Below are 22,512 nucleotides of genomic sequence, written 5' to 3'. Positions count from 1 at the left end.
TAGCTTTTGTGTTTCGCGTGATACACTGACTATAGATAAGTACCCCATTCAATCCCACTTCAAAAAATCTGAACTATCCCTTTAAGGCCTCTGGGAAATTTAAAAAACAGTTAACATAGTAATTATGCAGAATTACATGTTAGAAAAGTACAGAAGAAAAGAAGCAATTTGGTTATAAAACCAGCATCAGAGTGCAACAAAGAACCAGCGTTTCTTTCAGCATGTCAGTCCACTTACTTCATTTCACTTAAGCTTGGAGGCCGCAGTCGAGTGTTGAACGCACTTTTATTGTTTAGGTGTCAAATGTAACAGTGTCACCATTCAGAGAGGGAATAAAGAGTAAATGGTCACATAAAAAAATATAAAATCAACAATGAAAATGGTCACACGGGGAAAGTCTGGTTCCCGTGGCAACACAGATGTACAGTTGAGACAGTGTCCAGATCCAGACGTGTATGTGTTTGGTTTGCACATTTCCACAGCCTATATTTATCTCAAACAATAAGAGTCCTTTTTTTGTTTACTAGCCATGCATACAGTTGACAATTCCACATGTGTTGAGTCAGTGTCTTCACAGGAGCTGGCACTTTCAATACAAAATATTTACACTACCATTTATTATTCTTATTATGATCGCCTTCGTCGTTACTATTTGTTACTATGGATTTGAATACTCTGAGCACATACAGCATGGGATCAGGATGTTGAAACTCGTACGCACCCCATTTCTCATATTGATACCGGAGGAGAAAAAAAAAAAGTAAAGTATGACAAATGTTGGCATCTTCACTTAAAATGTCACCCATTCCTGAAAAGAGATTAGAGCGATCGTCTGTAGAGATATTCAAACACTGAAAAGATGAACTCTTTGTCCCATCAGGATGAAGCAGTTAGTTATATTACTACTCGGCAATCTGCTGTCAGAGTCCCCCAGAGAGGAAAACGGAACACGATATGTGAAAGACTCTGCAATTGTTTGCTATTGTATCTCAAAGTGAGAAAATAGGAAAGAGATGACTGCACCAATGTTTCAAGAAAGACACTGACTTATCCACCATTTTCTCTCCATTCCACTTTCAACGATTGGAAAAAAAAAAAAACAAATAAGAAAATGGAGGTGCTTTCAGGTCACCTCTTTGGTTCAGCCCTGTGATGAGTAGAAAAACCTCCCGCCGACCACTTGCACAAAATAAGCTGGGAGGAAAAATGCACATACTGCAAATCAAATACTCCTTAACATTTAGAACAACTGGATCCCAGATATCTGTTACTGGATTTGTGTACAGTAGCTACCGAGTGGTGGTAACAAAAGATGCATCTTCTCTCATACAAACAAAACCAGAAAACATTATTTACTCACTTTGAACAGACCGTAGAACAACCTAAAGAGTAAAGATCCTGATCTGTGATTGTGTGCTGATGATCCCCCCTCCCCCCACACCTCAAAAGGACAAAAACAAACCCGAACAACAGAAGAGACTAACATAAGGCGAGGGCATGTTCCTTTTTGTCATTTGTCAATTTCTCTTGCGGCAAATTCCTGGCATTCCTCGTTCAAACTGTATTCATTACTCACATGTCGTTATTAATAATCATGTCACTGCTGATTTTATGCTCCGTGGAGTTAAAATCCGTCGCGTTCAACCATGAATTTTTCTACCGTTTAATTGGCATGTGCATGTGTGTGTGTCTAAGTGTGTGTCTCTCTGCTGCGGGTCGAAGTAGCTTCCTCTAAGTGGACTTTTTGCCTGGCCCCCGGGGCTATTGTATATTGCAAGAGGAGCAGCAGGGGTCATCCTTGTCTGGCTGGGCGGCGTAGTCCATCTGCCGAACGATCTCAGCGAACAGTTCGTCTACCATGGTTTTGCTCTTGGCTGAGGTCTCCATGAACGGGCAGCCCCACTCCTCGGCCAGCGCCTGACCTTCACTGGACGATACCTCCCTCTCGCTCTCCAGGTCCACCTTGTTCCCCACCAGGATCACAGGAACCTTCTCGTACCTGAGGACAGACACAGACCCACATCGGGTTGTCAGACACAGACAGAGGATGTACTCAGAGAAAAGTGATGATGAGGAACTGTATGGAAGCAATCAGCCAGTTTTTTGTTCTTATATTTCCACTATATTTACAGTTTACAAAGACAGACAATTACACTTTACCAAATCTCTATTAGCATTAGGGCTGCAACGATTAGTCGACTAATCGATGACTAATCGACTATTAAAATAATCGGTGACTATTTTAGTAGTCGACTAATCGGTTTGAGTCTTTTTCCATAGAAAAGTACTATAAAAGTACCCCAAAATACTCTTATTGCAGCTTCTTACCCTCAAATATTGGCAGCTTTACACACTCTCCCATGACGGTGAACTAAAACACTTTGGCGTGAGTACGAAACAAGACATTAGATGACATCATTTGGGGGTCTGGGATAGACAAACCGACATTTTTCAACATTTTAACACATTTTTCGATAAAATGATTAGTCGACTAATCGAAGAAATAATGACAGATTAGTCGACAATGAAAATAATCGTTAGTTGCAGCCCTAATTAGCATTGTGCTTAAATGAATACTTCACTCCCCAAATGACCATTTGTATGTCAATTACACACCCAGTAAACCTTGTTTTTTTCCACATGCCTCCACAGTGAACGAAAAATCCAAAAATTGATAAAATTCTTCATCAATTGAAGTCAATAGTAAAACTATATCAAAATATCTATTTACCAACTCTCATACACCTCACACAGTATAATCCAAATCTTATTTATCCAGTTGTACGCTCAGTACTTCCCAAACAGACAACCCTTTCCAACAGAACTGACCTTTAAGAGAAATCTATCTATGCTCTAATTTTACTTTGCTGAACACAGCAGCTGCTGGTCTACTGCTGCCTCGATTGATTAGTTTGGTTGTGTTATTGTGTGAGTTTGATGTTTTAAACGGTTAGTTTGGATTCACCAAATTCACACAACAACACAAACAAACAACAGATTGAGGAAGTGGTAGACCTGCAGCTGCTGTGTTCAGCGAGGTAAAATTACTGTTTTTGTCAATGGAGTCTGGCTTTGAAGAGGACATGGGTAAGTTTCACTTTGAGGTCAGTTTCCTGGCAGAAAGGGCTGTCTTTTTGGGAAGTACTGAGCATCGGACTGGCTAAATGACACTTGGATTATACTTCACGAGTTGTGTGAGTTTGTTACAGGATGTCTACAGATATAACCAGGTTAAATTTAAGACTTTTTAATACCCCCTTATACTAAATTTAAGACCAAATCTGCAATGGAAATACACATTTTCATCCATTCATCCATCCATCCAGTGTACATGCTCTTTCCCGGTAAACAGACTGATGTCAGCTCAAAATGAACAGTAAGGAAAAGTGACAGTTAGGTGAGTTTAAGATTAATGTGTTTAATGTAAAAAGACCACAAAATTTCATCAGTCATAAATGCTATTAATTATTGCATTTTTTCGGTCTGTCCAATGATTGTAAATATTCACAAGTCATTGGGTCTGTCAGGCCAGAGACATTTCCGCGGTAATGTGACTGAAAATATTTAACACCCATTGAATCTGAATTTAAGACAATTTAAGACTTTTTATGGACCTATCGACGTCCTGTTGTTAGTAGATGTTTTGATATATAATTGATTATGACATCATCAAAGTTATGACTTCATCAATAGTTTCCAGTTTTTGGATTGTTCGGCATGAATATTCTTCCCAAATTCAATGTAGCACAGGCTGAATAAGTGAAATACAAATGTTAATTTGAGGGGTGAAGTATTCCTTTAATGTTTAAAAATGTTTTACTTGCACTACCAAATAAAGCTTTTGCACTTGCCATGTAAAACCCACTATTTAATTATCCATAATCCATACATTTATTTGTTGTACAGCCCCCTATTGAAATATGACCTGCCAAGACATTCAGCCGTCTTTCTTTTAATGGCAACAATGAACAACTTGGCCTCATGACCTGCTTCCCAAAGCAAAGTGCAGCAGTCATCTGTCTTCCCTCTCCTCACAACATAAGCCTGGATTTTTTCCAAACCACCAGCTTGAAGTATTTTCAAAAAGCTCAGCTGGGTGCAAAACACGGGAGCTGAAAATGGAAAGAAAAGGGCATTTTTATAAAAAAAACTTTGCTGCACACATGGGCTTTGACTGTGGGAGGAAGCTTTTCATATAAAGAAGCGGGCAGCACCTTCTTGCTGCGGGGAGCTAACCGCTGAGCCTTCATGCCGCCCACCCTGCCTCATGTAAACACCAAGAAATCTAAAGCTTGACCCAGTAAAGAACAGGAAATGAGTAGTAGATGCTCTGACCCCTGAGGGTGGGAAGTGGCCATAATCCTTTGAGCTCTGAACTCCCCGGCATGTTGCTGGAGCGCAACATGTCACTGTGGAACTGGACTACTTAGTGGACAGCCAGAAGAGACGGTCAGTTGAATTAAATAGGCTACGGCACTATAATTATAAGAAGGAACAGCTCGGACGCAGTTTCACCAAATTAATCACTACATCAGTTTTGATATCGGGAAACACGGTGGGCCTCCGAGGCGGTTTGTAACACATCAGAAGAGATAACAAAGATCAAAAACATCAGAGAGATAGCAGATCATGCGTATCCACATCCTTTGGTAAACAACAGGTTGTTATTTCTTTCATCCTTATCTGTGTGTGTGTGTGTGTGTGAGGCTGGCAGAAGGAGTGCTTTCCATCTGTTGGACCCGTCGTTTGAACCGAGTTTAAATGTCTCTGCTCAAGATACTGAACATCGTCAAATCTAGTCAGAGCCATGCACCCGAACATCATTAGGGCTTTCAAATGCTGTCCTTGCTCTCTGAAATATACATGCTTCTAAATTATTTAGAGAAAAAAACATCCTCATCCTTGATTGCTATGGTAACAGGTATACAAGGAATTGATGAATGCTGGAGAGACGGGGAGACTGCAGAAGTAGCAACTGTGGTACTTTTCCAAGTCGAGCAGCCGGAGCAACTCTCAGAGGCCAGGGGCTGCAGGTTTCACCGTTAAATAAGCTTAAACTTTCAGAGAACAGGGAAGTGGCTTTGATCTACTCATGAATACTTCATCCAGAGTGAACTTTAATCTCAACTCTCCTGTTCTGTTCCCAGGATCGGCTCAGCAGTTGAGAGGAACAACCAGGATTTAAGAGACGATCTTAGAGGTCGGTCAGCGTGTTACCGCAAGCGGGATAATGTTCTACGAGCTCGGAGGGAACTTGAATGAGAAACTACAGCGTATGCATCTCAGCGTTAACATGCAGAGTACAGTGCTCAGGTCTCACTGCATTCCTGGTGTCAATAAAGACCAAGCCAAGGCCATTATTTTCCCGAGGACTATTTTAGGCTCGTTGGTGGTAGGCAGCTCTCGCTTTGAACCTTAAATTCCCTTTCCCACCTTCACTGAAAAACCCTAAACATAGCTGTGGGAGAGCAGATTGAAAGGCAAAACCTTTACTTTTATAGCTGCACTCGTTCAGGGGGAGCTACAGGGGACTCAGCATTTAGTTGGGGGTAATGGTGCCATTTGGGTGTCTCGACTCTGCACCAGGCTGTGGTTTGGCTCAAATCTCCTGCTGTAAATCTCTGTGGGAGGCCAACTATCTAAAATATTATCCACCATTGCATGATGTTTCACACCAGCTCTCACTTTCCTGCCTCAATCGTTACTCGCTACAGAAAAAACACAGCTTGAAATGGTTAATACCTGAATTCTGTTCATGTATTTAACTCCTTAAATGACAACTAGTCATATTATTATCAGTGACATAACAGTAGAGCTGCAACCAAAGATTTCTGTCATTTTCAATGAATTAAGGCAGCAACTAGCGATTATTTTCATTGTTGATTAATCTGTTGATGATTTTGTCACTTAATCGATTAGCTGTTCGGTCTATAAAATGACGATAAAATTCATGACATCCTAAAAATGTCTTGTTTTGCCTACAACCCAAAGATATATTTGTTTACTGTCATAGAGGAGTAAAGAAACTAGCTGTGAGGGTAGCAGATTTCAACGAGCTGAAACTTCTCATGTTACAAGTTTGAACTCCAGGTAAGAATTCCTTAAGTGTTCATCATTCAAGGAGGATTTTAACAGGAGCCAAATTATCTGCAAAGCTCTTTTCCTCTCTAAAAAAAACACTAGGTATGTCCTGATCCGAGTATCGGCGCCGATCACGTTATTTTTACAAAATCGGAATCGGTAATAAAAGATCGGAGGAATCAAAACAACAAAAATGGCCAGGTTTTCATCTATGTTGTTCATTGTTGCCTCCGCTTTCCACTGTATAAAGATAGAGGCCTATTTTGTTTGTTGAAGAGAAGAAGAAGATATTTTGTTTACATTTTGTGCTACTGAACCACCGATAAGCTTTTTGGATACTATTTAAAGTAGTTTAAAATACTTTTTTAATGCTTTGCAAAGTATCGGATCGGACTCGGTATCGGACTCGATTTCAAAATAAAGGACTCGGTATCGGATCGGATGCAAAAAAAAAATGTGATCGGGACATCCCTAAAACAAACCGGACCAGGTGATTAAAACTGGAAAAAGCACTGAATAAAGCAATTTTACATTACAAATCAGTGTTTCTCTCACATTGTTTGGCTTGTCGCAGATGGCCCGCTAGCCCAGCACATGCTAATATGTGCTCATCTTTTTTCTGATCCAAAAATTCAGGAGGTTTTTACCTGGAGCCCGAATTATCTACAAAGGTCTCCTCATCTCCAAAGCAAATGGACCAGGAGATTTTAACCCGTAAAAAACACAGAATAAAGAGTGTTATTCCACTGCTGTTTGGTTCGTCACAGAGGGGCTGCTCTACAGTGGCCGACGCGAAAATGCTAATGTTTAGTTTGTCAAACATGGCGGACTATATAGGACAATGATGATCCCCTCTGTACGTAGATATAAATGGCTCATTCTAAGGCAACAAAAACAGGACAATTCTTATTTTCAGGTGATTATACACTAACAAAGCACTTATATTCCATTTGTGCTAATATATCCCCCTAAATCCCACACACTGGACCTTTATAAAGCTGAAATCAGAGGATTTTTTTCACAGAAAATAACTAAAATCAATTAATCAATTAGCAGATTAGCTGACAACTAACTAATCGCTTAATCGATGCAATTCTTCTATTCAGCTACTACGTTTTTACTTAATTAATCATTTGATTTATCAAACATTTAACAAATTGCAAAAAAAAAAAAAGCCAATGACAAGTTTGCAGAGCCAATTGTGACGTCTGAAATGTCGTTTTGTCCACACTAACAGTCCAATATGAGACTAAAAAACTAGACAGTCATTTTTGAGATGTCTGCTTCTAAATTACATGAACGATAAACCAAGTATTAAAATAGTTGCCAATTCATTCTGATGACAAAATCTGTTTCAGCTATTAACAAGGCAATTATCATCACCATTACTATCATATTCACACAACAACTGTGAATCTCGCTTTAGAGCTGGCTGAGTGTCAAAACCCAGATATCAAATGAAAGACACTATAAATAAAGAAGTACTGATGTGGACAGAAGGATTGTCTTTTCATAAAACCAGCCTACTTTTGAAATTGGCGCTACATGACCAGAGAAAACAGAGGAAAAGGGTTGTCGAATATGCTTTTACTCAAGACGCAGATAACCAACAACTACCAGAATGCACTGCGCCACACCAGAACAATAAACACTCTTGATGGTGTGTGACGTAATGCGAACTTGTCTGTTTTGAAACAGGAAACAATGTGGCGGCAGCTGGTGACAAACTATCTAATATTACAGTTAAACAGTACACTAAAATGTATTTCTGAAAACATTTTAGGCAAAAAAAGTCTTGAGTCAAGAATCTGTGGTTTTACAGTTTGAGCTCAGCTTTTTCAGCCTCCATTTTTTTCAACATAGGAAACAGTGTGGCACTTACTTCCTGTTCACAAATTGTTGTATTACAGCCAAACAGTGCACTAAAATATGTTTCTGCAAAAATAGGCAATGCAGTATCAGAGTATTGGTTTTTATTTGATCAGCGCTGCCTTGTTTTAAAATTTGATCTGAGTTTGACAGCGAGGGAGGGGCAGGTCTGTGTCTAGATCTGCTCCTATACTCTTTGTGTCACACAAGAATGCACAAGTCAAATCTGTAGTATGAGCTGGCGAATGATCAGGGAGATCTGAGCGCACATACTACCCACACTGTAATGATACAAAGCTGGTTGAAAATCTGCAAAGTATCCCTTTAATGGATTTCCCAAACAGCAGCAGGAAGTAAAGCCAGTCCAATAAGGTCATACCAAACTGCTGTGTGCTGCGTGTTCTTTTATTTTTAACCATAATGGAGGACTTGACTTGGTCAGCCGTATGCAAGTTATGTAGCTCATTTAGGCCTCATCATAACACAAGTGCAGCACAAAGACATCTGGTACCAAAGGAGAGGGTCTATATATAGTCATAATAACAGAGGAGGAAACCAGCAGTCCCAGGAGGTGTGAGACAGCGGCTGCCACGGATACTGAGGCTCCCAGGGCCTAGACATAAAGGGTGTCGACCACACTGCCTTGTGACCCGACAGCGGCTGATGCAAGGAAGCAAAGCTTGTCCGTAACACAGAGCACATACGGAGCGGTTTTAGATGGTTTTAGACGTGAGCCTCAGAAGACAAATGAATAACTGCTTGTGTTTGTGCTGTGACACAAACAAACATGTCATGCTGTAGCCTTCAGCTTGTGAGCTTGACGGCCCCCCAGCACTGGTGCTGTCTGACTGCAGACACCCATTCGAGGTCGCCCAGACACACCTTATCTATAATGCATGATGCATCAACTCACACAAGCCTTGCTGACGGGCGGTGGAACCCAGCGGCCCAAGAGCCTCTGGATTTGACTCCGGCCGACACCGTCAGGATGAGGAAGGAAACGGACTGCGTGCTGGGCCTCCTCCCAACGGCCCTTTAGTGGAGGGTCTTTGGTTTAGTCAGTGGAGAGACATCAGCTGAGTCAGAGAGTAAGCTCCTCTCTTCTGGCACAGCATCAGGGCAAAGAAAGATTTCATCAGGAAAAGATATCTTGAGAATCGCTGGTAAACACGCCGTGGCAAGCACATGAATTTTGCATGAGCTTTTCTCCTTTTAAAATAATGACAGATTAAAAAAAGACGATATCAGGGATACTACTTAAAGTCTCTTTTGGATACTTTCAAGGTGGTGAAACCAAATTCTCTGCTTCCTTTTCCTTAAAAAAATATGATGCTATTCACAGATGACGGAGAAACTGGCCAACACATGCAAAAATGGAAAAGATAAACGATGAGTATTGTACGAGACAGACTATACAGGCTACTCGTCCTCGGATCTGATGTATCACAGCATTATTACAGCACACTACTATCTCCCCGAGGTAATTATGCCATCTGAGACAAATCCCTCCTCCTACTGTGCAGAGTACGGGACCTGAAATCTGAAATGCAAAGTGCCACTGCATCGGAAATTTGTTCCATGAAATAGTGGTCAGACAGGAGCGGAACATGCTTTGAGTAGTTCAGACTCATTCGTAAGTCTGAAAATTATACAACACACTAAGGATATTATATCAGTGTCGAAACTATCAGTGCAATGTCAGAACGATCTCTATGTGACTGATATACAACACATTTTAGGTTACTGTTAATGTTTAATGTACCACTTAGTTTAGCATGTGTACAGGTAGGTGCAGACTTTGCTCAGATTAGGACGCAAACCTGAAGAGCTAATTAGCTGAACGCTTTGATTCTATGACTTCACAAAAAAAGGCTATAAACCACCTATGTCTAGACAGCTTGTTGCCTGGCTGTTTTCATAATTGCTTGTTGTTTTCCTCTCCGAATATCCATGGCAGCTTAAACAGCTTAAAAGTGAAGTGGACTTTTTAATGGGCTTCTATGAGACTAGTCCAATGGCATTTTGTCACTAACTACCAACTGCTGTTTGAGAGCAGCGCACAGTTTGACATCACCCGAACCCTTTGTGAGGAGCTTTGTGGTGCAGAGCTGGACTCTATGAGATCAATGTTCAGTTTGTAGCATCGATGAAATACATACCATGAGTGTGTTTAAAGACATAATTAGCTCCTATTTTTACACATGAGGCTCAGTGAATATGTCGTGTACTACTCAGCTTGTCACAGCAGTCATATATAGGCTGCGTTCCAAATGGCATCCTTTTTCTTTTTACTCTTAAAGGGAAATTTCGGTTTATTTAAACCCGTCTCCTATCGTCCTAAATTTGTTTCAAGTGACTAGTGACATAGAAATAATAGTTAGCATGTTAGCCGTTAGCCTAGATACAGCCGGGGCGCATAGTAGCGTCAGACCTGTTAAAACGTAAGTGAACGGGCAACCTTCAAGTGCAAAGTTAGTCCACTAAACAAGCTTTTTTCCACAAAGACCGCCTCATATCGTTAGGATAAATGTCAGAGAACATATAGAAAACGACATGTAAACGTGTTGTCTTACCTTACCGGTGTGATGCCGTGTTTGTTTACCATTTCGCCCTGCTTTCCAAAGCGCGGCCGAAATATCGCGAGAACATGCAGCGATCTCATAGAACAAGCAGCAACAGCTGGAAGGCAGAACCGGACAGTTGCAAGGAATGGGACCGGTTGCAGCCTTATTTTCAAGGTCTGGATGTGACCGAGGACGAGACACCTCCACCTGGAGTAGTATCCAGCTGGGCTTTATCTAGAGCTCGCGAGATATATTTCGGCCGCGCTTTGGAAAGCAGAGCTAAATGGTCAACAAACATGGCAGCACACCGGTAAGGTAAGACAACACGTTTACATGTCGTTTTCTATATGTTCTCTGACATTTATCCTAACGATATGAGGCGGTCTTTGTGGAAAAAAGCTTGTTTAGTGGACTAACTTTGCACTTGAAGTATGCCCGTTCACTTACGTTTTAACAGGTCTGACGCTACTATGCGCCCCGGCTGTATCTAGGCTAACGGCTAACATGCTAACTATTATTTTTATGTCACTAGTCACTTGAAACAAATTTAGGACGATAGGAGACAGGTTGAAATAAACTGAAATTTCCCTTTAATACATACTGCAGCTGCCCTTACAAAGAACAAACTGTTGCATGGAGCAGTAGTTCCCAACTGGTGGGTCGTGGGTCCATTCTGAATGGACCGCAAGTGACTTGCAAACGTGTCAAGTCTGTAAAAAGCACACTTTATTTTTAAGTACAGTGAATTTCTGGCACAGCACTTTCCTTTTTAAGCACAGTTTCCTGCTGTAGACTGAGTGACTAACAGACAGCTACTTGACAGAGACAGCAAATTAACTCGACGACATGGCCAATTACAAGTATGACGCTGAATGTATTGAACTGTGTGGACCTTGGACTAAAGACTGAAAGAGAAATCTGGACTCCATGGCTGAACCAGTTGGGAACCACTGGCATAACTCCCTTCACATGACAAAGAAGGTGTTTATTTCCAACATGACTGACAATCAAGTTGTAGTAACATTACGTATACAATTTATTCAGCCATAGATTTGATATGGGTGGCTAGTGCCATCTTGTGAATATGGCTAGCTAGTAAGCTAACCCTTAACAAAAGCAGCTCTGTGAGCTTTAAGCCCGGCTCAGACCAAAGATTTGCGACAAGACAAGTTGAAACAAGTTAATACTTGCAATACGCCATTCTCAAAACCTGCTGGTTCACACCAATGCAACTAGATGAGATGGTGTATCATCTCTATGCAACAACTGTCTGTACTCCAGTTCTGATTTCCAGCTTTTCAGGGTTTATTTTGTGGCTGGATATAATTTGTAGCTTCTTGAAATATGAATGAGGATAGCGATAGTGAGACATCGGCTACAGCTGTATTTGTAGTAGTGACGAAACAGTGAAAAACATAAAACGAGCATCGGATGTACTGTATTCATAATCAATACACCACAATAGAAATAAGAAGCTCTAATTAATCAGTCAATGGGAATGTGTGTGTGAGGGGGCATAAGCACAATACTGCGAGCAGCAGTAGTGACCCACCATCCGACACCGGCACACATGAGGACAGAAACAGAGGGCTTGGCAGGGACGGAGTACCTGCTGCAGCAAGCAAACACATCGTCTGCAGTCATTTTGACTTGACCAGCTGATTTCATTACATGCTGACTGGCTGTTGAAAGAGGTGACATGCTTCATGTTCTAAAACCAGCCGTCTGTGACACCATCAGCCAGCTTGAGTCAAGCCCAGACCAGCCACTTCACAGTGCTGCAACTTTTCTCTGCAACGCTCTACAACAGTTTTGTCTCATCGCGAATTACTCATTACTCATTAATTACTCATTTTCTGCAATATGGATACAGTGGTATCAGCTGTGCTTTCTCGCTCTCTCTTACTGTTAATGTTTGTTACAATCATTTTGTTGTTCAATTCACCTGAGGGAACCATGAATGTCCAAACCATTTCAGATGAGTGACACAGCAACACTGTGACCAGCTACATTATTTCAGAGTTGCACATTTGGAGTGCTGCTCAAATGCTTGTTACCGTAACTTGCCACAAAGCAACCCGACTGAATGTCATCTAAAGTGTGTATTTGGTCAAAAAAATATCTATGTCTGAGCCCTATTTTAACGTCACATTTCGCCATCCAATTGCATCCCTGTGTGCACCACAATGCACATGAAGCTAGCATAGCATCAGCTAACAAAGATAAATAAAACAGTACCGCAGCTAAAAACAAATACATATGATTGGTTGATGCTTTGCCACGTCATTGGAGAACTGTAAAAAGTTGAGGCCAGCTCAATTTTTATTTGTAGCGTGTCACACCTGTCCACAGCAACAAGTGTCGGGTGGTAGTTTGTAGCGTCATGTCACCGGCTTCCATTGAAAATGACTTGTAGCCTGTTGCTGTCGTTAAAGGAAATGTCAGGCAGCCACCAAAGTTAGTAACGTCCATCCTCAGAGCACCATGGGCACATAATCTCAGCACAGTCCATCCATTAGTTGTTGAGATGTTTCTGTCTGGACCAAACTGGTGGACCAACCCTAAAGCAAAATACACTCTGACTAACTGCTCTACCCAGCGCCACCTTCTCTGACATAGTGACTTCCAAAACTGGCAAAAACAACTTGTTGGATATTTGAACACACCACTGTATGCACCCTTTAAACACACTTTTAATTGCCAAGTCAACTGTTAAGTAACCGTCACTGAACTTTAGCTCAGTTCTTTCACCCAGTTTCACAACAGACATGAAAAATAATCTTTCTGGGAGAACTGGGAGTCTGCTGCTTCTCCAGTTACTGATCATGATCCTTTCAACCAGTTGGCACATAAACAAGCCCTTGAATGAGAACTCCGGAGTTGCAAGCCATACTACAACACTCACAGTACGGATGTAGTAGTTTGTTATGCTACCCCTATTTCACCTCTTTCTTCTTCAATGTCCTCTGACTGTGTCACTGCTGTTTAAATGCTCCATATACACCTGCTGTATAGTTAACTTCAGCTGAAGTGAGGAGTGATGAGGTCCCCAGCGGAAGCAGGCAGGCTTCGGTGTAATAATGTGCACCCGTGGCCTCTGTGCTAAAGCCGGTCGGTACCGCTAACAGTAGGCCCTGATTGATGCTGACAGAGTTCAGAGTGAGAGCGACGCACAGCAGCACCTCTGACCCGAATGAACGCTGATGCGGTCGCTACGGGTCGCCACTGTTTTGGCAGCAAGGAGGGACAGACAAGCAAGAGATGACAACAGTGTAATGTGCAGGAACAGTAAGACTGATGAGGCTTACATAGCAAAATTACATCTCCTAAAAATAACAGTTCACCGAAATCAGAGACAGACACCTGTAACTGCTGAAGCCGTGGTTTAAGTTCTACTTTCTACATTTCAATCATCCCTCATGCAAATTCTGTGGCTGCAACTAATGACATTTCATTATGCAATCATACGCTGATTATATTTTTGTTTGGTTTACGTACAAAAAATGATTAAAAATATCCCAATCACAACGTCCCAGAGCCCAAGGTGGCGTCTTCACATGCCTTGCTTTGCCCAAAATTCAAAAGGTATTACGTTTACGATGATGAATGACAAAGGGAAGCAGCTAATCCTCCCATCTGAGAAGCTGGAGCCTGAATATTTGTAGGATTTCTTCACTATTCTTTCTTGAAATGATTAATCAGTTCTCGAAATAGTTGCAGATTATTTTCATTTGAATTATTTACTCTTTTATTTACTTATCAGCTATGGAAAATTCCACCCTTTTTCTGATGTTGTCATGATTTTCTCTCATCAGTCTGTGCTTTAATGACTCTTTTTTTGATGTCTCCGTTCCTTTTGATGCCTCGACCTGTCTGGTACTCTCCAACTGCATTTACTGATTTCCTACATTTCCCACGATGCCCTTCGGCCAGCCCACAGAACATGCATGCCTCAACTTGTTGCATTTCTGCTTCATGGGAGCAATAAGCAGGTCTTTTTTCAGTCAGGAAAGCACCTGTTATATTAAACATAAAAAGTCTTAATATGGCGTTGCATTATGAGCTGTTGTCTGGATTCCTCATGGTGTAACTACTGAGAAGTGATGCAAAATGGGAAACCTAAAATCACATTTTCTACATTTGGTCAGTTATCCGTGAAAGCTAAAACACAACGAGAAAACAACACCATAAAGGACCCAGAATCTTACATGATTCTAATGTTGGGAATCATTTAAAATGTTTACATAAATGGGCAAGTATGTGAGTGCATTTTGTATTTTGTACTTGTATTTATATGAGACCCCTTTCAGGGCCCTGATGGCCAGCTGTCTGTCGCCACAGTTTTGGCAGTGTGTCCTGCACTGTTGGCACAAGTCGGTCCTTGTCTGCTTTTTTTTTGGCCGATTCAGCATGGCGAATTAGCATCAGAGACAGCAAAGCGGGTCAGTGAATGAAGTCACTTTGATTGGCAGTTCAGCTCAGAGCATGAGAAGAGAAACGGAAGTGAGGAAAGTAAACAAACAGCTGAAGTCCAGAGGACGTGAGATCCAAACATACTTCTTATGTTAGATAAGATTATCTTTTCAGCCATGGAGACAGTTGGAATGTTGTTGTACAGTGGCGCACGGTAAATATTATTTGCTCTTTCAGCACCGGGTTGTGTTGTTAATGTGCTAACTGGCTAACTAACATCTTAAATCCATCCTGTCGGTCTTCTCGTTTCCCTGTTTTACGACGAACACAGACTACTGCTGCCTGCTGGTATGGAGACTTATTTCTTCTCATGCAGGCACAGAACGTACGTGCTAGTTTTGTTTTTGTGATGTGTCCAGGTGCAGCTATTTGGCTGAGACATAGGTGACATGAGGCAACAATAAGGTCGGCCTTCATTGCCACTAATTCTTTGATTTCAGTTTGGTGTGTCTGGGCCTTAACAACCAACAAACTTCTGAAATACAACTACAAACAACTTTGTCTTTAAAATGCGGCACATTATATCCAGCCAACATCTGATCAAAGAGCACTATGCTACTGGTGCTATGGATACAACTTGGCTTTCATCTAAACAGTGCTGCACTTCTTACTTTCAGCAACAGGAGAAACAATGACTGACACTCATGCTTTTGGGTCAGATGTGTTTAGAAATAAATACACTGTGTGGTTCTTGTATTGATCTTTGATGTGTATAAGAGCCGGGCTGCCGTACAGTGTGTACCCAGTGAGATCATGTCGACTAAAAAAAGGAAACAGTCTTTGTTTGTGCCGTTTTAGACGTACGTGTTGAGTTTACCATATACAGTATATCTACAACGTCTCAGGAGCAGAAGTCAACTTATGTAACTGCTGTCAACAGAAGCTTTTAATAACAGAAATCTTGTGTGTGTAGGTTTGAATAGGCTGCGTACAAACAGCTTTAGTTTGTTCAGACCTCATCTGTAACACCCGGCTGAGTAAAGCAAACCTCTTCTGATCTTCAGCATAATCTCTCAATGAAATGTTTTCTGTTGCAAGGCTAGAGGATGCTACTTTCTGAGAAAGTCTTTGATTCATCTTTTCTTTAAAACAGATCAAGAGAAATTCTGTCAAAGAAATGTGCAGACTTTCATTCAGAACAAACTCTATTCAAGGAAAACTGCACACGGGAAACTGAATTGACCTTTCGCAAACTGACTCAGCAGCAACAACAGGTTAAAAAGACAAAGATAGTTAGAAGCTAAAGCCGAACTATAGGCTACAGATCACAGTGTAAAAGTGAACCACCACATCACTGCTGATCGCCACACAAGACAATGAATATAAAGGGAAACTTTGCTGATACTGAACCAGCTGTGTGGCATCACAGTGTGTGCAGATGAACAGTGTTTGGCTTCGCCCCCATGCTGCTGTCAGATGGGCAGGGATCTCCAGGGGAAGTCAAACAACGTTCATCTGCACACACTGTGATGACACACAGCTGGTTGAATATAAGCATAGTTTCCCTGCTTCCCTTCACTGGTTCCTGTACAGCAGGGTCTGTATTTCTTTCACTGTTATAATCATTAAAAAGCAAAAGCAGCATGTGTATACATTCAGTAGGCTATATCTTCAGTAGCTTGCTAGCTAACCCTACACTTTTCAGAGTTTGATTTTGGTTTTGGAACAGGGCAGAAACGTATATCTTTTTCCAACCTCTCCAGGTAACGAGTATCATTAATACATGACGTGCCCCAGGCACAACATTTAGCTCCAAATCCACAAAACCAGCCTGAAAATAAAGTAAATCTGAAACCATTGCATTAGAGTCAATGGAGCACAGCTGTGTTGTTGTCAGACCCTGGTCCGAGCCGGCCCCATGCTACGTTATGATTGGCCAGTCTGCATCCAGGGGGTCAATTTAAGACTAACAATGACCTGACATTTTTAACTCGCCTGTTTAAAGGAGCACTGTGTAAGATTTCAGGGGATTTAGTGGCATCTAGTGGTGAGGGTTGCACATTGCAACCGGCTGAAACTTCTCACTGTTTAAGTTCCTTTAGTGTTCAGTGTTCAGAAGTTTTTTACAGTGAGCTGAATCATCAGCAGAGCTCTAGTCCACTCAAAAACAAACAGACCTAGTTATTTAAACCGGTAAAAACAGTAAATAACGCGGTTTCACTTTTCAAAAATCAGTGTTTTTCTGATGCTACTCACAGTCACAGAAGGGCTGCTAACTACAGTCGCTGCCACGAAAATCTAGAGCCAGTGTTTAGTTTGTCTGTTCTGGGCTACTGCAGGAAGACAGCGATACAACATGGCGATTTCCATAAATGAGGACCTGCTCTAAGGTAACGAAAACACAACAATTTTTATTTTTAGGTGATTATACACTGAAGGAAACACACTTCCATTTCTACATCCCCCTAAATTCTGCACAGTGGAGCTCTAAAACACAATCTAAAGTTTAGCTGCCTGATTCCATATGAAGCAGAGGACTCTGAAATGCACCATCGTGTAGGAGTAGCATGTGAAGTGTGATGTTTTCGCTAAAGAAAATAAATTCTGCTGGGACATTAGAGAGCAGCACCACACTCAGTGCTAAGTGTGAAATCACATAACAGCCTGGCTGCATCTGCTGTGCGAGCACACATGTATACATTTACATACAAACACACACCACACACACACACATACACAGACACTGTAGACTGAACACACCTCTCCTCGTTCTCAACTCATATGGGGGAAACATGTTGACCTCATTCTTTCATCTGGAGCCACAGATTTATAGGATTGTTTATAAGTTGCATTTGAAAAACAGCCAATTAGGTGACAGAGACTAAAGGAAACAAAAACAAGCATCTGTACGGTGGTTAAATTTCATTTTTTAGGTTACAGGATGGAAAACGACAGAGACAGAAACACGTCTGGTGTGGCTGCACTGTCCTTGTGCTGAGCATTATCTGAAGTAATTAGCTGTATCAGTAAACAGTGTGAGCTTTAAGCTGCACCGTGTTAAATATGCTTCTTCATTAGACCAGCCTCCTCTCTCTCTGGAGCCCACTGGACTCCCTGCATTGACTGTAACACAACCACTGACACCTACAATGACTGATGAACCCACGCAGTCACAGTCCAGTGCGTGCTGCTGCCACCAATAATCTAACCAGCATCATCCACTGTGTGACACTCCATTTAGGCTCTCGCTTATTCAACATCATGCCATGTCGCCAGGTGAATGTACAACACAGCGTGTCTTCACAGCATGTTGGTCTGGAGCTAAGGAACATGACAGCAGAACCACACAGCCTCAGCTGACCTCTCCCGCGTATCAATCAGCGGCTCACTCCGGTGACCTCATATCTGGATCATCTGTGTAACAGCTCTCAGACATCAGACGATTTCACGCTTTCAATTGTGCCGCTCTTCCTAAAGAGCTTGTGCAGCTGGTTAATTAAAAACATGGCTTCTTCTCCTCCGCAGCAGCCGGCCTCACATTTAGTGTGCCCCCCCCCCCAACCCTTACAGACAGTATTTTGAGCTGTGCTTCCTTGAAGCTCTCTCTGCAGAGCCTCTGTTGCACTGAATCCTGGGTATCCCCGGCTCGGTGTTTCACAGGGGTTGCAGCATCCGGCACAGTGGGCAGCAGCTTGGCAGATCACAGACAGCGTCTAGCATGTTATGACGGGGGAGGACTGGCTGGTCTTCACAGCGCTGACGGACAGAGTGGATCAGCACTGTTGCCCTGCTACTTACTGTCATCCCTAAGATGCCTAAAAACAAAGTCTGCAGAGAGAGTGAGGACAAGCACACATGATCACTGGTATAGCTGCTGGGGCTGCAGTGCAAAGGCAGTGTGTGTTACACCAAAATAGAGCAGGCATGTTGTGTTGAAGATGCATCTCCATGCAAGCACAGTTCCCAGACCAGGCCTAGGCCCACCCTGAAACTACAGGGCCTGACAGGCCAGCTATACACTCAACAATCTGGACATTACTAATTCTCCCTGCGCGTAATTTCACCAACCTTTTCACTCTTATGATCTGATCCCTCATCGGCTTTATGTCCTGGAAGCTTTGCTGGTTGACAAGGCTGTAGACCAGTATGAATCCTTGACCGTTTTTGATGTAAAGGTCCCGCATGGACGCAAACTGCTCGGTGCCAGCGGTGTCAAGGATCTCCAGCACCGAGGGCGAGGAGTCCACCTCGATCTCCTTGCGGTAAAAATCCTCTATAGTGGGGTCGTACTTCTCAATGAACGTCCCGGTGACAAACTGCACAGTGAGGGCGGATTTCCCGACCCCACCGCTGCCCAGGACCACCACTTTGTACTCGCGCATCGTGGATTAAATCAAGTCGTAAGGTATCAAATCTCCGCGCGTCATTGAAATGAACTCAAAACGTTCGCGCACGAATCACAGTCACCATTCGTGTCCCATTTTGAGCGGGTTGTCAATAACACAGTCCTGCTCCCCTCCTGCCGCCGCTGCTGCTCAGCTATGGCAGAGCACAAAGACTCGGTGCCCCAAGATGGATTTCATTGTAGAAATTCCCCCATGCAGGCCAGACACTGACAGCTAGACGGGCATCCGAGGACTGCAAATGTCCAAAAATGTGCACGGGGAGGAAGGAGATATCGCCCGATGATGTGGAGCGTGCGGGTTTTCATCTGCTTAGCTCACCTTCTGTGTGTGCATTAGAAAAAAACAAACTTGCTCCATCGAGGACACTGGTGGAAAAACGCTGGCTTTCAGCAGCTAGAATAAACTGCAGGCGCGATGTTGCAAGCCGGTTGCGCGTCGGGGAAACAGCCCCAACTCAAACTGTCTCCACCTTTGATGAAGCAACTTGCGTCTCTTTGTTTCCTTTTCACCATCTCTGGCATGTCTCCGCTTCTCCCTCGCTTCCCAGTGCAATCCCAGCCGCCATACTCTCGGGTGGAGACCCACGGCCGCTGCGTAACCAGCTGGTCCCCGCTCGGCTCCCGTACCGAGGCAAGGAGAGGAGGAAAAAAAAAAAAACCTCACAGACCCTCCCTCCTCCTCAGACGGATGTGCGAGCCGTCCAACAGCCGGCCTCCGCTGCCTGTACACCTCACTTGAGCCTGAATGGGAGCCGCACGGAGGCAGCCAGTCACAGGCGGCGCTCGCATTTCCGTTCATGTGTTAAAATTCCCATCATTCGGTTGCCCCAGTGACATCCAAAGGGAGCTCGGCCAATCACAGCGGCGGCTCGAGGATGTGTATCCAGGAGGAGGGGAAAAAAAAAAGCACCGGATGCTGTTGCTATGGTAACGCTGCATTTTGTCGCTGCTGTCCAAATTTGAGAATGCTGCTATAAAAGCTGCCTAACAGTGTGGAGTCAGGAGATTGAATTATTTATTATTTATAGATGTGTATCAGCGCAGGCTGCCAGATATTACACCTATGGAAATCATTACATGTATTTCTAGTCCACTATATTTAATGTGATTTTATTTTACGCACTCCATTTGATCCTGATTGATTTTTATTTCTTATTGTTTGTTTCTTTGCCTGTTAAATCTCCTCGCTGTGTTTGAAATGTGCTGTATAAATAAAGCCTGCCTTCTCTAAATTCAATTTCAGGAGACAGTCACTCAGAATAAAACCTCCTGACACACACATCTGAAATAAGAACTTGTCAAACTTAATTATGGAACAAGTCTTTAAGGTCCAGCGTCTAAGGTTTAGGGGGATTTAGTGGCATCTAGCAGTAATATTGCAGACTTCCTTCAGTGTTTTTCCTTTGCTATTCAGTGTAAAGATGATCATCTTCCTAAGGTACAGTCAAACTGCACTGCTACATTACAACTTTTGAAAATAGAAAAGATAAGGTTTGCTTTACGAGGACCTAAGGACAGTTTTAATAGTGTATGGCAACCTTTTATTAATTCTCTGCTTGATCAGCTGTGAGCTTGTAGTACTGTTGGTCATCACCATCTACTGTGCACACATACACACGCTTGTCTATTATTATTTCTTACTGGAATTTATCTTACTGTTTGCTGCCAGGGTGTGAAGAAAAGAAAAGTTGTTTTTTCCCCTGTATTTTTGTATGCATGTTTTCTTAAATGTGGAAACTAGTAAATAAAGTTGAAATTCAAAAAGAATTCCTTCAGTGTTTTTACCAGGAGCTAAGTTATCTGCAGAGGTCTCTCCATCTCCAAAATAGACCAAGTGATTAAAACTGGTTGGTGTTTCTCCTATGCTGTTTGGCACGTCAGAAACAGGCTGCTAGCCCAGCACCTGCTGATACAGTATGTGCTGACCTTTTGTTGTCTGATAACCTTGTATGCTCACCTTATTTCTGATCCAGACATTCAGGAGGTTTCTAACAGAAGCTGAATTATCCACAGAGGTGTCCTCCTCTCCAAAACTAAAGGATCCAATGATTTAAACTGGTAAATACACTGAATAAACCAGTTTCAAAGTACAAATCAGTGATTCTCCTATGTTGTTTGGGCAGTAGCTCAGTCCATAGGGACTTGGGTTGGGAACCGGAGGGTCACTTGTTCAAGTCCCCGTCCGGACTAAATATAGAGCGTGGACTGGTGGCTGGAGAGGTGCCAGTTCACCTCCTGGGCACTGCCGAGGTGCCCTTGAGCAAGGCACCGAACCCCCCCCAACCACTCAGGGCGCCTGACCAAGGGCAGCCCCCGTCACTCTGACATCTTTCCACTTTGTGCATGTATAGGTCCTGTTTGTGCATGTGTGTGTCTTTCAGACCTGTGTGTAATTGACAAAAAAGAGTGAAAAAATGGAATTGAATGGGATTAATAAAGTATAGGAAAAAAAGGAAAAAAAGTCGGATACAGGCCTCTAGCTCAGCACCTGCTCACCTTATTTCTGATCCAGACACAAGAGGTTTTTAACGCAAGCCGAATTATCCACAGAGGTCTCCTCCTCTCCAAAACTAAATGACCCAAGGAATTAAACTGATAGAAATACAGAATAAAGCAGTTTCAAAGTACAAATCAGTGTTTCTCCTATGCTGTTTGGAATGTCAGAGATGGGCCGCTAGCCCAGCACCTGCCAAAATGTACCTTTTTTGTCTGATAACCTTGGTGTTCACCTCATTTTTGATCCAGATTTTCAGGAGGTTTTTAACAGAAGCCGAATTATCCACAGAGGTGTCCGGTGCTGTTTGGCATGTCGGATGGGCCATTGGCATAATCAGTTTATGTGTGCTCACTTTTTCCCCCTCTTATAACTTAAAATGTAAAAATAAATTTATTTGTTTTCTGTAACCACTTATACTGTTGGGGGTCGCGGGGGCTGGCATTGGGTGAGAGGCAGGGTACACCCTAGACAGGTCACCAGACTATCACAGGGCTGACACATTGAGACAGACAACCATTCACGCTCACATTCACACCTACGGACAATTTAGAGTCACCAAATAAGCCAGAGGAAGCTGGAGCACGCGGAGAAAACCCACCCACTTCAAACTCCGCACAGAAGGGCACCCCCACCTTCAGGCCACAATGCTAACCACCGCACCACCGTGCTGCCCTGTAAAAATG

General features: G+C 42.6%; 1 protein-coding gene across 1 annotated transcript; it reads right to left on the bottom strand.

Moving 5' to 3' along the window:
* Positions 1-271: 271 nt before the first annotated feature.
* Positions 272-19,975, bottom strand: LOC126392719 (ras-related protein Rap-2a). The gene is made up of 2 exons (XM_050048298.1): positions 18,996-19,975; positions 272-1,999 (listed from the first exon to the last, which is right to left on the bottom strand). Exons 1-2 carry the CDS (start codon positions 19,307-19,309, stop codon positions 1,762-1,764), a joined length of 552 nt encoding a protein of 183 aa, XP_049904255.1. The 5' UTR covers positions 19,310-19,975; the 3' UTR covers positions 272-1,761.
* Between the last annotated feature and the right edge of the window lie 2,537 nt (positions 19,976-22,512).

This window comes from Epinephelus moara, chromosome 7 (assembly GCF_006386435.1).
Source record: "Epinephelus moara isolate mb chromosome 7, YSFRI_EMoa_1.0, whole genome shotgun sequence".
Classification (NCBI taxonomy): Eukaryota; Metazoa; Chordata; class Actinopteri; order Perciformes; family Serranidae; genus Epinephelus; species Epinephelus moara.
The sequence above is the reverse complement of the archived record's forward strand: the minus strand, read 5'-3'. Positions and strand labels throughout refer to the sequence as shown.

Coding starts and splice junctions, on each gene's coding strand:
- LOC126392719 (XM_050048298.1), bottom strand. CDS start 19,309: ATGCGCGAGTACAAAGTGGTGGTCCTGGGCAGCGGTGGGGTCGGGAAA. Junction 2,000..18,995: donor CAGATCATAAGAGTGAAAAG/GTTGGTGAAATT, acceptor GTCTGTCCTCAG/GTACGAGAAGGTTCCTGTGA.